General features: G+C 48.3%; 1 protein-coding gene across 1 annotated transcript in view; it reads left to right on the forward strand.

Moving 5' to 3' along the window:
• LOC133124110 (vang-like protein 1) overlaps positions 1 to 14,848 on the forward strand; it is a 69,842-nt gene that overhangs the window by 42,153 nt on the left and 12,841 nt on the right. Inside the window, exons 4-6 of the mRNA XM_061235009.1 lie at positions 7,982 to 8,413; positions 8,933 to 9,108; positions 12,091 to 12,224. Coding sequence (XP_061090993.1) covers positions 7,982 to 8,413; positions 8,933 to 9,108; positions 12,091 to 12,224 — 742 coding nt within the window. The remainder of the gene's footprint in view (positions 1 to 7,981; positions 8,414 to 8,932; positions 9,109 to 12,090; positions 12,225 to 14,848) is intronic.

Raw genomic sequence — 14,848 nt, forward strand, 5'->3', positions numbered from 1 at the left:
TTTTTAGTTTAGTACACCATGTTCTGCGCATATTTGTCAAGGATGCCTATAATTCTGGAGCCCACTGTAGTAGGCCAGTTTGGAGAGGTGATGGGTGTCCCAGTCGGTCCCTCAGGGGAAAGCTAACGGGATGCTTTGAGCTGTTGGGCCGCCGCCCATTCACACCCGAGTTTAGCTCTCCCAGCACTCCTGCCCCCCTCCATGCTCTCCTGCCTCCCAAATTGCCTGTCCCAGGAGTCCACAGAGAGCATCTGTTGGCCCTTAGAGCGAGACGGGCCGTCTGGATTCGTCTAATTGTTTGTCACAAACAAACAAGCAAAGTGGCAGACGAGCAAGCAAACAAACATACAACAAAGAGACCAACGAAGAGGACCGGAAGACCCCCGGGCAAAGTGACGGGACATCCTCTCCTGTCTGTACTGCTGCTCTGATTATACGCTGTACCAGCATTGGAAAATGGCAAGGGTGGACACTGATGCTGATAAGCACTTTTGTCTTGTTGAGTAATGGGTTATCTCCGATCACAGCCATATCCGGCTCTTTGTAATTAAAGGCTGCTTTCTCACGCCCACTTCTTCTCTATCTCTCTGTGTACGCACGCTCACACATTCTAGTATCCACACACGTAGTCACGCATGCTCTCACTCGCTCGTAAACATGCACACATGAACACACACACTTATATTCACAGTCATTCATACTCTCCCATGTGACGAGTTTGTGGGGAGATTGTGGTTTGGTTGCCGGTTGTCAGGAGGCTATACAGAGGTTGTTTTTTGGACTTTTGCAGAGGTTGTCGGGAGGTTGAGAAGGTTTGAGGTGTAAGTCTCACAGTGTTCAGATTTCACTGCATCATTCATTGCCAGGACACAGAATGAGCCTATTCCCCAGCTAATGAAATGTACTGATGTGTGTGTGTGTGTCTGTGTCTGAGAGGGGGAGTAACATATACAGTGTATGAGTGATGAGGTGGTTATGTCATAAGTAACCCCTCAGGTGAAAAAGGCACTTCCTGTCAGTGAGTGCTTGTGCCTTGTTCTGAAAGCCATTCATACCATAGGCTATAATACCTGCTGCAACACCAACATTTATCCTCACTCTCTAACCTGTGCCCAACTGGCTACCCAGACTTTTTTTTTTTATCTTCCATTACCACTAAAACATTTCCTTTCAAAGTAAAGTTCAGGGTATGACGGTATCAGGGGGTGGAAAGGCTACCTGCACGTGTTGCATGCAGTTCTTTCACTCGATTAGAAACACAGTGGGCTCCATATAATTAATGAGATTACATTTTAATAACATTTGAACTGGCTTTGTGAAGAAATAAAGGGTGATGAAGTCACTTCTACCAACATTATTGGGTCTTGGTTTTTTCTCACTCTAATTGGTGTAGCAAAGCAGAGCTTTTTTGGGGGTTTTTCTGGTACACAACAGGTAATTGGTTCCATGGTAAGACATGAGGTAAACTGTGGACTTTTAGAGGGAAGATTATCTGACTGGACAGTAAATTGCAGTTCACTGCAGTCACAGTTTACCCTTTTGGCAATCTACAACAAGAAGGAGTAACAATAGGCTGAAGGTATGCCAATACTTCAGTGAAAAATGCTTCTTGCTGTATAATGAAATAAACAAGAGGAATTATTGTGTATTTAAGCCGCATCATTTTACTATCGATATCTGTGACCAAGTAAGGAATAAATATACAGTCTTACTATTGGTTTTACACATGGAGATTCAGTGGTCATTAATGACTTGGACACATTTTAGACACAAACACACACATGGGAAGCGGGGATAGGCATTTCCATTGGCCGCACATAGCGCCCCAGTTGTTATTCTTCCTGTGGTAAAATATGACTGCACAGTAAATTGCAGTTGACTGCAGTCGTAATTCACACTCTGATCTTACTTTTGGTATTCTGCTTGACAAAATAATGTTCATATCTAGACACTAATGAAACCTGGCATGTTCAAATCTGCAACCGAGTCTGACATTATAAAATCAGGAGAGATTTGCGTTTTTCCTGCATTAGTGTCAGCTATATATTCTCAATGGGCATTGTGCAAAGGGTCTGGCAGTGTGCTCTTAATGTGAAGTTAATCCGTGAGATTGAAGCACTTGAAGTAATTGAAAATGATCAGATGTAAGAGGTTTTAGGTGTGTGTGTGTGTGGGGCCGATAGACTGCCCTTTCATTGGGCCCTGTGTGTCTATGTCTGAAGTTCTGAGCTTCTTGCGATGAAGAACGAAATCTCATTCTGTCCAATTTTGGCTGCTAATGTGAGATCAGTCCTCTCCCGTGAGCCTCGTTTGTTTAAAGCGGCATGAAGAGTAGCCATAGTTTAATGAGCCAATTTAATATAAATCCATCCATTTCACTGCACTTCTCCTGTTCCTCTGCATCTCCCATCCCTCTCTACCTGACATGTCCCCCTCTGTTCTCTCCCTCCCTTCCAATCTCCCTCCTGTTTCCTCTCTCCCTCCTGTGGCATGTCTCTCTCTCTCTCTCTCTCTCTCTCACACTCTCTCTCTCTCTCTCTGACTAATTAGGATGACGGGTCCAGACCAACTCTCTTCCCTTCCTTTTTCCTTCTCCCGCTTGCCTTCCCTCCTCCCTCCTTCCATCTTTAATTAGGATTACTCTCTCAGACTGACAGTATCGCTGTGCATCGCTGTGAACCGCTCGCTTCAGAGAGGAGCCTCCTGTTCGCTTCGCAGTGCTTTGTTCTTGTAGGTAAACGGCACAGGCACACAGAAAGCTGGGCTTTAGTGCGGCACACTCAGCATCACAATGTACTGTAAAGTGGGACAGTATGCAAAATGGGATTCTACTTTCAGAGAATGCATGAGGCTTTGTGCAGGGCTGTGTTTGTAGCGTTGGAAGTTGTGAGAGGGTGCAGCGGCTGCTGGGGGGTTTTTACTGAGAGGGACCAGGGCTACTCAACTCCCATGTTCAGTGGGCCACAGTGTCTGCAGGTATTTTCTCCAACCATAGACCATAACACCTGATTTCACATGGAGCTTACTCCCTGAACCAAGGAGGTAAAGTAATTACACGTTTGGAGCAGATACAGGCCTAGCGGCCCACAGGACCTGGAGTTGAGTAGCGCTGCATTGGAGGTAGCCTGCCGGTACAGGGGTGTTTTGGCTGCATTACCAGGTATTGTGTATTCTAGTGTATTTTGTATGTGTATTTTGTGTTGTGGCGGCAAGGCCAGAGCTGGGCTGTTGAGCAGGACTGTCTGCCGCTCTTGCTGTTCATGTTCTGAATGTAAAGGAAGCGGACGAGGGTGGAGCGCAGCAGGTCCTGAAGGCCGTCCTCGCGCTTGTTCACGCGCCTTTCTTCTGCTCCATCCTGCAGTTTCATTCTGCCGTTCTCAAACGACGTTGCACCGCAGTGCGGGGTACAGAGGCACTCTGCTTTGTGCCTTCACTCTGGGGGAGCTCCTGTACACAGCTGCGTGTGGGGGGATTACGTCTGAGGACACGGGTTCACCTCGGGTCTCCGTTAAACGTTTGGCAAGGGGTTTGGCTGACGGGTTTAAATAGCTCTCCCTCTCTTTCTCTCTCCCTCTCCCTCTCTCTCTCTTTTCACCTAATTTCTCAAATAAGTGCGAGCCAGGCAGAGATTAGGTCGTGTGCGGGTTATTTAAACCTCCCAGGCGCCCGTCGCGTGTGTCTGTGCATTAAGCGTTCGGCTGGAGCACAGGGCTTTCTCTCGACGGCAGTACCGACACCTAGATATCGCTGTTCTCTGTGGAGCACAGCCTAAAAGAAGCGTTTTCTCTCCCACTCTGACCTCCTGAACGTCTCTTGAAGGGCGGGATTGTGGGGTGCAGGTGAAACCATGTTTGTCCAAGTTCTTGCTCATCCTCTCTGAAACCCAGGAGTGGACAGACTGACCATCTCTCTTTCCTGTTGAAGGAGGCCACGGCCCCATGGGTCACTAATGTTGCTCTTCCTCAACTTAAGAACTACTTGAGTTAACCGCCATCTTGATGTCAGTGAGCTCATTCCTCTTTTATAAGCCATTAAGCTCTTGGATCCTTTTAGTTTCGAGTGAAGCTGATGACCACCATTGTATTTATTTGGGCGGCCCTAGTGGAGGTTGGGGTGGGTGTGGGAGGGTGGAGGTACCTCAACAGGCCAGGGAGGTGCTGTCTGTTTTAGGAAAGTCCCTGGTTTGTTTTGGCAAAAGTGCAGTGGAGGGGATGGAAGATATGGTGGTGCAGCCTGGCCCATTGCTCCTGGTGGGGTTCTGATTGGGTGGGAGGGTCACCTGACCAGTACAGGTTGACACTGTCACTAAGGACAGTAAGGGATTTAGATCACTTCTTTCCTTCGTGCTTTTCAAGCTCTTTGGTCCTAAAGACCCATGCAGTAATGCTGATATAGGAAGCTGTGCTAGTTTCTCTGAGTGCGTGTTACATGGCCAATAGTTTCAAGGGTTTTGAGGGTGATCTACACATGTATAACCTCTGATGGCATAACATAACTGTATAAGCTGCTTTGGAGTTACTTGAAGTGTATGTTATTGCTTTAGACCAGGAACCCTTGAATGCCCTGATTTCTACCATTGCAAAGCAGGCAAATTCACAGAAACTCTTTTAAGTATTTAAAACATCCTTCAATGTACACAATAACTGCCTGGCCAAATAGAAAACATGCCCCAAGTCTGAAATAATATTAAATACTGCATAAAAGGAACAATCTCTTTGAGGGCTGAAATTGAATCAATTTTAATTCAGTCAATTCGGGAAATGAATTGAAATTCGATCCATAAATATAGCAATAGTCTTAGGGCATTTTTTGATTCGCGCATTGAATTAAAATTCCTTTCCTTATTTGGACCGGACTGAGGCTGACCTGACCCAGCCTTGTGACTTGGTGACCTGCTGTGTGTCAGACTGCACTGGCCCTCAGCTGCTCCAGGTCTCAAACCACCACAGCTGCTCTAGGTCTCAAACCTCCACGTGACTGTGTTCGCAGACGGACGATAGATGGCTGTAGTTGTTTAGAACGTGGACGGGTCGTGGATGTGGGGAGTTATGAATGTTGTTGTTCCAGCTAACCCCCCCCCCCACACACACACACACGCACGCACGCACGCACGCACACACACACACATACACATACACACACACACACACACACACACACACACACACAGTGGGCACTCAGGGAGCTCACAGTGCTCAATGATTAGTGGAGGAAGGGGATTTTTGGACAAGATGGCACACCCCTCCCCTTATGTCTGTCTACCAATCAGTCTGTTTGTCTGTCTGTCTGTCCTTCATCTATCTGTCTGTCAGCCTGCCTGTCTGTCATCTGTTTGCACAATTTATCTGTTTGTTGATTAGTCATCTATTTGCCTATCAACCTGTCCAACTGTCAGTTATCCATATAGCTCTGGCATTATTCTGTCTAGTCAGCCTGTCCATCTGTCATGTACGTTTCAGTCATCTCATCAGTCTTTCATCTATCTGTCCAGCTATCTCATCCCTCTGTAATTAATCTATCTGTCTAACTGCCTGCTTCACTCATTTATTCATTCATTTATTTATGAGTAGTTTTAGAACCCATAGTCCTGTCATCATCCGATCCAAAGAACATAAAGAGAGTAAATGTTAAGCTTTAATGATGGCTACCGGGCGTTTGTTTGGTTGTGATCTTTCTCCTAACATTAGCGGTGAGGCTACTTGTTTTGTTTGGGTCCTTATCAGTACGTGTTATTCTTAATCAAGATTGCAGTGAAAAGATTACCTTTTGGTTATGTAAGTGCTCTGGCTCAATTTCTGAGGCCCTGGTTCCAGCTCGGTCCTCAGTCTGTGGGTGTGGCCTCGGGGCAGGTGAAGCGGTCACCCTGGATGTGCCCTTGAGCACTCTGGGAGATGTAGGCGGGGAGGGAGGCCACGTTAGTTCTGTGCTGCACATGCTCGTTCATCGCCCTGCGGTTACCAAGGCCATTTCCTCTGTGCCATGGGTGATATTTCTTTGAGCCGTGAAAACAATTGGCTTGGAGATCATCCTCCTGGCGTTTGCCCTCTTTGTTGGGATGCGTTGCGCCACGTGCTCCCCCCCCCCCCTCACCCGTCAACCCTCCTCGTCTCTCAGCCCCGTTCCCCCCGTTTCCCCCCCGCTCAGGGCGTTCTCTGGTGTGGACGCGGTGGGAAAACCACCTCATCAGCAGCGCTAGCTGTTTTAGGAGCCACCACTCTTCCTCATCTGCGCGGCCCATCGCACAGGCGTCAGGGAAATTAGTCTCCGTTTCAGCCCTTTCTTCTTCCCTCTCTCTTCTTCCCTCTGTCCTTTCTCCCCCCTCTCTCTCTTCTTCTCCCCTCTCTCCTCCCCCGCCCCGCACACAAACTGTTCCTTCCGATTCGACGAACCCATTTCCTCACCCAAGCGGTTTTCTTCAGAAGAAGGTCAAACTTTCTCATGTGAGCTTGATGTAGCGATAGCATTCCTGCTTCCCTGAAACACCTCATCAGCACCGGGACAATGGAGAGGAAGTGAGCTGAGCCGGACAGGAAAAGGCTGATTTTTCCCTAACGCTTCCTGATTGCACGGCAGTAGCCGTGAAGGATACTGGAACGTTGACCTTTGAACCGCTGATGACCTCATCGGGGGCCCAGAGTGCATATTCACACACAGGCGTGAGAAAGTCAGAGCCTGCAATTTTCAAAGGTGTGCTGTTATATTGTTCACACCCAGCATTCCCAAAATGTGTGCGCTAAGCACCATAGCTGCAGCTAGAGCGCTACATAAATGCAAAAATGCTACGTTGGTGAAAGGTGTCATCCTGGTGTACAGTATGCCTCTGGTGTTCTGTCACTTATGCTTCTTAATTCACAGAATTTACCGAGTGACAACGCACAGATGTTTACCTTCAGCAGCCAGGCCGAATACGAATCCAGCTTGTTATTATTATTTTTAAAAACAGGTGATTTGTCTTTGATGGATCCTGATAGTGTGACGTACGGCTCTAAGCCGGTGTGCGCTCGCACGTTTCAGGGCTTTGTTTAATTTGAGCTGACTGGTAAGTGTCGAACAATGAGCGTTTCGCTGACTGGTTTTCTTCCATCTCCCCTTCCTCCTGTGTTTACCTCATCGCAATGCAGACGAAAACAGACAAAGACGCGCACGCAGGCAGCCAGGCAGGCAGCCAGGCAACCGCAGGGAGATTAAGCATTTCATATCTCAATACGATTATTTTTTTCCTTTATTCAAATATTCACTCCCCCCCAAGAGCTTTTTAGAACTTTATTCCCCGGCTTGGATCGAACAATTCAGGCTTTCATCAAAAAAAAAAAAATTTCACTGACTGTGTCCATCAACAAGAAAAACACAATTAGAATTTTAAAAGAGGATGAGAGGATTTGAACCCGATGGTTCAAAGACGGTAAATAAGTAAGGAAAGGAATAAATAAGCAGATGACAATAAATGCTTTGCCGCATCTCTACGTACATTAATCCACGCAGGCTTTTTAATCTGACCCTGAGCACTTTTACGCGCTCATTTCTTGGCAGTGCGGATAACACATCGAGCTGTTGTGCATTTGGGGGATGGGGTTGATCATTATTCACAGGGTGCGTTTAACTCCAGCGCACAGGCCATCACTCCAATGTTATATTCTCTCATTGTATGTAGCCTGTATGTCTGTCTGTGGTCCCGTCTTTCTCCGTGCGAGTCTCACTGGTGTTTGGTCTGTCTGGCACTCAGCTGACAGTCTGAAAGTCTGCTGCACTGGACCAGGCACCTGTGAAAATCACACTAATGAGCAGCACAGGCAGACAGAGCAGGGGCCGTAGCAATCTCAAACTACTTTATAAAAGGCAAAAACAAAGCGCATTTAAAACAAACCAGTGCACTCATATGGACGATATCTGTATCATGCAGTGAGTCACCTTTGATAGCCACACACCCATAGCAATGTGTTTTAACGTCGCGTCGTGTACGTCCATCTCGCCCGTCTCCCAGGACGACAACTGGGGCGAGACGACGACGGCGGTGACGGGCACCTCAGAGCACAGCCTGTCCCAGGAGGACATCGTACGCATCAGCAAGGACCCGGAGGACGGCGTGGGGCGGGGCTGCCGCCGGTACCTGGGCGCAGCCGCGGGGGTGCTCCTGGGCCTGCTGGTGCTGCTCACGCCCCTGGCCTTCCTGGTCCTGCCTCACGTGCTGTGGCCCGAGCAGCTGGAGGCCTGCGGCACGGCCTGCGAGGGCCTCTTCATCTCCGTGGCCTTCAAGCTGCTCATCCTCCTCATCGCCGTGTGGGCGCTGTTCCTGCGGCCGCCGCACGCGGGCCTGCCGCGCGTCTTCGTGTTCCGGGCGCTGCTGGCCGTGCTGGTGCTGCTGTTCGTCGTGTCCTACTGGCTCTTCTACGGCGTGCGCATCCTGGACACACAGGTACGGGGACGTTTTATTGCTGTGTGTGTGTCTGTGTGTGTGTGTGTTTTTTAGTGTGTGTGGGGGTGTGTGTCCTGGACACGCAGGTACGGGGACTTTTTTTGCTGTGTGTGTGTGTGTGTGTGTGTGTGTGTGTGGGGGTGTGCGTGCGTGTGTGTGTGTGTGTGTGTGTGGGGGGGGGGGGTGTGTGTGTTAAGAGAGAGTGTGTGTGTTTTGGTGTGTGTGTGTGTGTGTGTGTGTGGTTTAGTGTATGTGTGGGTGTTAAGAGTATGTGTGTCTGTGTGTGTGTGTGTGTGTGTGTGTGTGTGTGTGTGTGTGCATCTACATCCTGGACACACAGGTACGGTGCCCCGGGGAGGGGGCTTGAGACTGAGGACTCGCTGACAGGGTGGGAGTGTTTGTGTGGGTGTTTAAAGAGTGTGTGTGATTGCTTGTTTGTGTGTGATTTGCGTGGCTGTGTGTGCATACGTGCATGCATTAGCATCTGTGTTAATTCTCTCCCTCTCCCTCTTTCCTCAGGATAAGAACTACCAGGGCATCGTGCAGTATGCCGTGTCACTGGTTGACGCTCTGCTGTTCATCCACTACCTAGCCATCGTACTCCTGGAGCTGAGACAGCTGCAGCCCTGCTTCTCTGTGTGCGTCACACGCTCCACCGACGGAGAGATACGCCACTATAACCTGGGACAACTCAGGTGAGATACAGCACTGTAACCTGGGACAGCTCAAGTTTGATACAGAACTATAACCTCTGATAGCTCAGGTGAGTTACAACACCACTTTTTATTAAATGAAATGGCTATTCTGAAGGATCTCGTCTTGGGATACCCTTTGAAAAGGAATATTCCATTCTTCTCCCTGGAGGCAGGCTTCAGCTGTGTTTATAGGAAGCCCCATCAGTCCCTAGAGGTTTGTGCTGCCTCTGAATATCCGTGCTGGGACCAAAATGAGTCGACAGCACATGTGAGTTGTGTTAGTGGAGTTAAGGAAGGTCACACATTCGACACAGTGGACCCTGGTTGGAAGAACATGACATAACTTCAGCGTTTCTGGGTTATCTTCCATCGTGGGGATGCTACGCTACGTTCCCATCTGGCAGGCTGAAGAGTGGCTCTGACCTTTTGTGTTATGGTAATTTTGGTAGCTGTCGGTCCCAAACTTTGGCGGTATGTGTTGTAGCAGTAATTCCAGTAGCTGTGGGCCCTGGGCTTGCGTGATGGTGGGTCGTGTTATGGTAATTCTGGACTGTGCTGCATGTGGGTGCTGATCTTGACAGGAAGCTTATATTGCACCATCACTCTGAACACACCCGTCTGAATCAACACAGAGCAACTACAGCAGTGCTGCTCGTATACCTGCAGACACTGCTGCCCGTAGGATGCAGAGTTCAGTAGCACTGAACTACAGCTGAGGGCCACAGATGTGACGGTTGAGCTTTTCCAGCCTGCTAGGTCCTGACAATCTGTAATTCCCAACTGACAAATCGACTCAGGGAGTCGGCACGCATTCAGATTCAATTTGTGTGTTTTTTTTTTTTTTGTTTGTTTCAGTTATTTAATATTTCATCAAACATTACAAGGGGATCCTGACACGCCAAAGCCGCTAGAAATGGATAAATCTCATCAGATACGAGTTAGAAATTAATAAATCTTATCAGTGGCGAGCTAGATTTCATCAGCGGTCCGTAAAACTGCGTGCATGTGGCTTTGGATCGGTACAAATGTGATTGTATTTGTGTGTGTGGATATTTCTGTTTGTATGTGTTTATATTTGTGAATGAGTGCCGGTTTGTGTGCATCTCTACTTTCTTCAATTTAGAAGTGGAAAAACAGCAGGTGGTGAATGCTGTACACACACATACATGCACTCTCACAAAATTGGGTTACACGCACACACACATACACACACATACATAAATATAGATACTAACATGCAAATGCACGTACAGTCACGCATGCGCATACATGCATATTCATGATTGCATAATTTCCATGTTCAGAGGCTATATTTCTCCCAGGCTACAGCACAGCAGTTAGTGTTAGGGTTTGGTGGGGATGCTTTTAGGCCTTATGAGTTTTTCCTGTGGTAAGAAATTAGTCCTTGAACACTCCAGGTGTATTGTGGGGGCTGTAGTGCTTTGAGGTTGTGTGTGTTTGTGTTTGTCTTGTGCTGGACCTCCCTGTATGAAGCCTTTTCTTTCTTTTCACTTCGTCTGTCTGTTTTGGGGAGGAGATTCATTGGTTGACGGAGGTGGTCATACCGTGCCACACGGTGCACAGCAGACATTACAGTACATTAGCTGACATCCCAACCTTGCAGAAATGATGACTGGGAGTCTGTCCGGAGAAAGTTGCGACAGGATAGTGCACATTTCTAAACTCCAGTTCTGCCTGTGGTGCGGACCGCTGATTTGTGGGAGATTTCTGGATTTAGACAATCAGAGCTGCATTACCAATTAGGGCTGTCGCTGCTTGCAGTGGTTTAGGGAGAACCCAGGTCTGTCACCTCGGGTGGTTTCTTTCTTACCCCACCCTTCTTAAAGGGGTAGTCCACCCAAAAATATATTTTCCATGTTGTCTTTTTAACCAGGTTAGATTGCTTTTTTTTTTTTCAAACAATGCTGACATTTTTTATTGAAATAGTCATTTGTCATCTTGTAAGCCCCAGGCTTAATAAATTACCTTTATTACTACATTATTAAAAGCACTGAATTATGTATTATATACTATAGTACAGACTATTTTGACTCATTAGTCCAATGACACATTGGACACACAACTTTTTTTTTTTTTTTCTTAACTCAATTCTGAGAGTTTCTGGGGCTATTTTACAATACAGAGCATCTGTTTCCTAGGTATTATTCTTGGTCACGCCCTTAATGGATTTTCAGGGGAATGTTTGGGCTTCAGTAGTGGGGAGATTATCTGCTGGGTCTGTATAATCAGTGGCCGAGTCCTGTGCGTTTTGCAGGTCAAGCACAATTATCATCTCCCATCCTTTAAAAAACATTTGTGTGTAATGCATCGTGCCTTTCGCTTAATTTACGCTTTACTCGATGCTAATAGATTCATGTCCCAGAATGCATTGCGCTAGGGTGACTAGGGTAGCCGGTTCCCAACCACTATACAAATCCCCCCCTCCCCCCTGTGGGATGTAGCATGCGTAGTCCCATCTCCTGGAATATTTATCAATTGTGGCTGTATCTTCTCATTAATTTCCTTTATGATTAAAAGTGTCAGAGAAATAAGGCTAGCCTGTCGTGGGTGCATTAGCATGATGTGCTGTTTATGGTGATGTTTAGCTGTGGTTAATGTGAGGTCAGGTGTGGAGTTTTGTGTGTGAAAGTCCTCTGCTATCTGAATGCTCACCCGAAGGTCACCACACCACACTTCCTGGTTAGGACACCAGTCTTCTACACTGTCTCATCAATGTGTCTCTCCCTTCCTCTATCACTGTCCCATATTGGCAAATTGGTTCCTTTCAGCACAGCATGGTACAGTAGTAGTAGAGTCCATTGTAACAGCATCAAGTTTACCCCCCCCACACACACACGCACACGCACACGCACACACACACACACACACTCTCACACCCACACAATTATCTTGCTAAGGATGATATCAGCAGTAAAGTACTATAAATGAATAACACGCTGATGTATCTCTTTCTCCTCCCAGTATCCAGAGAGCTGCCCTGAGCATCCTGGAGAACTACTACCGGGACTTCCCTGTCCATAACCCCGCGCTGCTGACCGCCTCCAAATCCCGCGCTGCCAAACACCTGGCCGGTCTCAAGGTGTACAACGTGGACGGTGAGCCCAGCCTCGACCGCTGTCTGTGGGGCTACTGAGGGTGACAGGAAGCTGGTAGTTTAGCACTGACCTGTTTTGGCCAGGGCCTGTTTTATTCTCCCTCACAGCAAAACAGTTAGTGTTAAATCGCTTCTAACAGTACTTTTATAGGTCCAATAGGGGCAATATATCTTCTGTCAGAGTCCTTCATTTAGTTTGCTGTACAGTCTTGCAGTCACTCAGTACTACTACAAATGAGCACACACTCCAGTAGTATTCAGTGATTATTAGTCATGGGAGAGTTCCACTGTCAAGTGACTGATTCTGACCAATCACGATGGGGCTGCTTGGTGGGTCAAGGTCAAGGTGGTGTTGAAGGATGGTCGGGTGCCTGAGTCTTCCTGTATCGGGAGCCTGAGTCTGCCTGAGTCTTCCTGTGTCAGGAGCCTGAGTCTGCCTGTGTCGGGTGCCTGAGTCTGCCTGTGTCGGGTGCCTGAGTCTGCCTGTGTCGGGTGCCTGAGTCTGCCTGTGTCAGGTGCCTGAGTCTGCCTGTGTCGGGTGCCTGAGTCTGCCTGTGTCGGGTGCCTGAGTCTGCCTGTGTCAGGTGCCTGAGTCTGCCTGTGTCGGGTGCCTGAGTCTGCCTGTGTCGGGTGCCTGAGTCTGCCTGTGTCAGGTGCCTGAGTCTGCCTGAGTCTGCCTGTGTCAGGTGCCTGAGTCTGCCTGTGTCAGGTGCCTGAGTCTGCCTGTGTCAGGTGCCTGAGTCTGCCTGAGTCTACCTGTGTCGGGTGCCTGAGTCTGCCTGTGTCAGGTGCCTGAGTCTGCCTGTGTCAGGTGCCTGAGTCTGCCTGTATCGGGTGCCTGAGTCTGCCTGTGTCGGGTGCCTGAGTCTGCCTGTGTCAGGTGCCTGAGTCTGCCTGTGTCGGGTGCCTGAGTCTGCCTGTGTCGGGTGCCTGAGTCCGCCTGTGTCGGGTGCCTGAGTCTGCCTGTGTCGGGTGCCTGAGTCTGCCTGAGTCTGCCTGTGTCGGGTGCCTGAGTCTGCCTGTGTCGGGTGCCTGAGTCTGCCTGTGTCGGGTGCCTGAGTCTGCCTGTATCGGGTGCCTGAGTCTGCCTGAGTCTGCCTGTGTCGGGTGCCTGAGTCTGCCTGTGTCGGGTGCCTGAGTCTGCCTGAGTCTACCTGTGTCGGGTGCCTGAGTCTACCTGTGTCGGGTGCCTGAGTCTGCCTGTGTCGGGTGCCTGAGTCTGCCTGTGTCGGGTGCCTGAGTCTGCCTGTGTCGGGTGCCTGAGTCTGCCTGTATCGGGTGCCTGAGTCTACCTGTGTCAGGTGCCTGAGTCTGCCTGTGTCGGGTGCCTGAGTCTGCCTGTGTCGGGTGCCTGAGTCTGCCTGTGTCGGGTGCCTGAGTCTGCCTGTGTCGGGTGCAGATGGTGAAAAAAGCAGCGGCTGTCTGGGTGTGCTTCAGAGAGCTCATCTGTGTGCTCATCTGCACTGTCCCGAATCAGGGACAGACTAACTGGCCAAACCATTCAAATTTAATTTCAGCTTTTTTTTGTGGCAAAGAGGCTTTTTGGCGCTGGGTCATGTTGTTTGTCATTCTGACCTTCTTTATCATACCATGAGCTCTGCCAACAGCTTACTGCTGTTTACTGTCTGACATCTGTCCTGGCTGTGCTCCGCGCTGTTTAAATGGGGGGTTGAGATTCATTTTAGAAACCCTAAGACTGTGAAATGTGTCCGTTTTTCTTTGGTTTCCTGTATTTCATTTGCAGACCTGCCTTTGTTGACATGACCGTGTGCAGTCGTATCAGTGTATACAGTACGTGTGCGAGTGTTTAAATGTTTGAATGTGTGTGTGCAAGATTGTGTCTTCTGTGTGTTTGTGCATGTGTGAATGCATGTGCCTTTGTTTGTGCTTATGCACCGGTGCGTTTGTGTGAGTGTGCGCACAAGTTTATGCGCATGTGTGTCTGTATTTGTGTCTGTATCTGTGATGATTCCTCTGCAGTGCTCACACAGTTAACTTCTTGACTTGGTGGCAGTAGTGCTCCCAACTAGCAAAAATGTAGAGCGTCAACAAATATTTATAGTAGACCAATAATGAAATAGTAGGAAAATGTCGGACAGTTGATAACCTGATTGCTGGGGAGGCACGTGCAGCAACAGGCAAAATAGTGATGACTTTCTACTTTAAACTGTGTAGGACAGGGCCGATACTTGACCTTGCACAAGTCTTACAAATTTTAATTTCCAGGTCACATTGTTTAAATTATGGTTGCATATGCAACCAAAACTGTTGCATTTAGAGCACCTGTGTGTGTGTGTGTGTGTGTGTGTGTGTGTGTCTGTTTGTGAGTGTATCTGTGTGAGTGTCCATATTACATTACATTTTATTTAACAGATTTTATTTAGCACTTTTATCCCAAGTGACGTACAAAACAGTGCATATCAAGGTCATACAATAAACAACCGAACACGTCAGATAAGGTACAATTCATATAGACAAACGGAGAGATTGCACACAGCTCCGCCGAATGTCAGGCCTCAGCAGGCAGCCGGGCATGGCCGATGGCTGAAGTAGAGGAGGAGGATGAGGAAGAGGAGAAAGTCGTAAAATTAATGCGGTCATTAATAAAGTACTGCTAAACTCTGC

This window comes from Conger conger, chromosome 3 (genome assembly GCF_963514075.1).
Source record: "Conger conger chromosome 3, fConCon1.1, whole genome shotgun sequence".
NCBI classification, from domain to species: domain Eukaryota; kingdom Metazoa; phylum Chordata; class Actinopteri; order Anguilliformes; family Congridae; genus Conger; species Conger conger.